At 40.0% G+C, this 1,263-nt stretch overlaps 1 protein-coding gene across 1 annotated transcript in view; it reads left to right on the top strand.

Moving 5' to 3' along the window:
* The first annotated feature begins 422 nt into the window (after positions 1-422).
* Positions 423-1,263, top strand: part of LOC119585902 (GPI ethanolamine phosphate transferase 1-like) — a 24,104-nt gene continuing 23,263 nt past the window's right edge. The window contains exon 1 of the mRNA XM_037934625.1: positions 423-709. Within this exon, the coding sequence (XP_037790553.1) occupies positions 495-709 (215 nt within the window). The 5' untranslated portion in view covers positions 423-494. The remainder of the gene's footprint in view (positions 710-1,263) is intronic.

The raw sequence follows: 1,263 nt of genomic DNA, 5'->3' as shown, positions 1-1,263 counted from the left end.
TAACACTTTAATTCGTCATCATTTTCACATTGCTTCAAGGTACCTCAGAAAGTACCCCGTGGGAGCCATGCCCCCCAGCTTGGGGTCCCCTGCTGACACTATTTCGAAAATTCATCAAACGTTTTTCTTTTCCGCATTTGGTCTCTAGTAATCGGTATACTATAATAGAAATAACGATGTATCTGGATGCAGATAAACGTACCCCTGTAGAGTTAGTGTGTATGTGCTTAGGTTACTGCTGATACTTGTTATAAAAAAAAAAATATATATATATTTTTTCTTACTCATTGAGTAATTAATGGATTCATATATAAATATTTATCAATGTATTTATTATCTTAAATGTTCATTTTTATAATTTGTTATAAACACCCCTTTACCGTGAAAATAGCAGCAGACAGTTGTCTGCGGTGAAACTATCCCCAATGTTTTGGTCGCGTTGACACTCATGAACCGCAGAGAGTGGTGAGAAAGGGGCTCCAATCCCCGTCGTAATGTGGCTGTTTGTGGTGGGCTTTGTCGTCCACCTGATATTTTTTGTGTCTGTGTTTGACATTTACTTCAAGACACCCTTGAGCCATGGAATGACCCCGCAAGTGCACGGCAGAGAGCCGGCGGCGCAGAGGCTGGTGCTCCTGGTCGCCGATGGCCTCCGGGCCGACTCCTTCTATGACTTCCCGAACGAAACCACGAAAGCGCCCTTTCTCAGGTGAGGGAAGGGCACAGGGCCTGGGAAAAGATTTGAGTGTAGTTTTAGTTTCCCACAGCCATGTAGAACAAGACCCAAGTGCAAGAGAAGGAGAGAGGTATCATGATAACTAATGGTTCGTTAAACCGAAGGATATCAGAATTGCTTGACTCAAATAAGATTACAGCAGAAAATAACATCTTGTCTATAAGTTGGTTAAACCATAAAGAACACTATGTCCTACAATATGATGCAGAAATGGAACATCAGTGCACAAGAAAATCACTGCTGTCTACTCTGATTCAGCTCACACAAAAGATGAGTTATATTTTTGGAATCTGCAGATCAGAATCTACAGTATGAGGGTTGAATAAATCATAGTGCACATCCCCTAATAGTTAGATATAAAATGTAATTAGGCTAATACTTTTTCAGTATTAATTTAGTCTTCTTTTTTGATAATGCAGAAGCAAACTGTATAACACTTGACCCATGTGATTTAATATTTCTCTAGAAATGGAGCAGGCCAATTGAGTCAGGCCTCTTAGATTTTGTTCTTTCCCAGCTAATATGTA

This window comes from Penaeus monodon, chromosome 20 (assembly GCF_015228065.2).
Source record: "Penaeus monodon isolate SGIC_2016 chromosome 20, NSTDA_Pmon_1, whole genome shotgun sequence".
NCBI classification, from domain to species: Eukaryota; Metazoa; Arthropoda; class Malacostraca; order Decapoda; family Penaeidae; genus Penaeus; species Penaeus monodon.
This window is presented reverse-complemented; position numbering and strand designations above follow the sequence as displayed.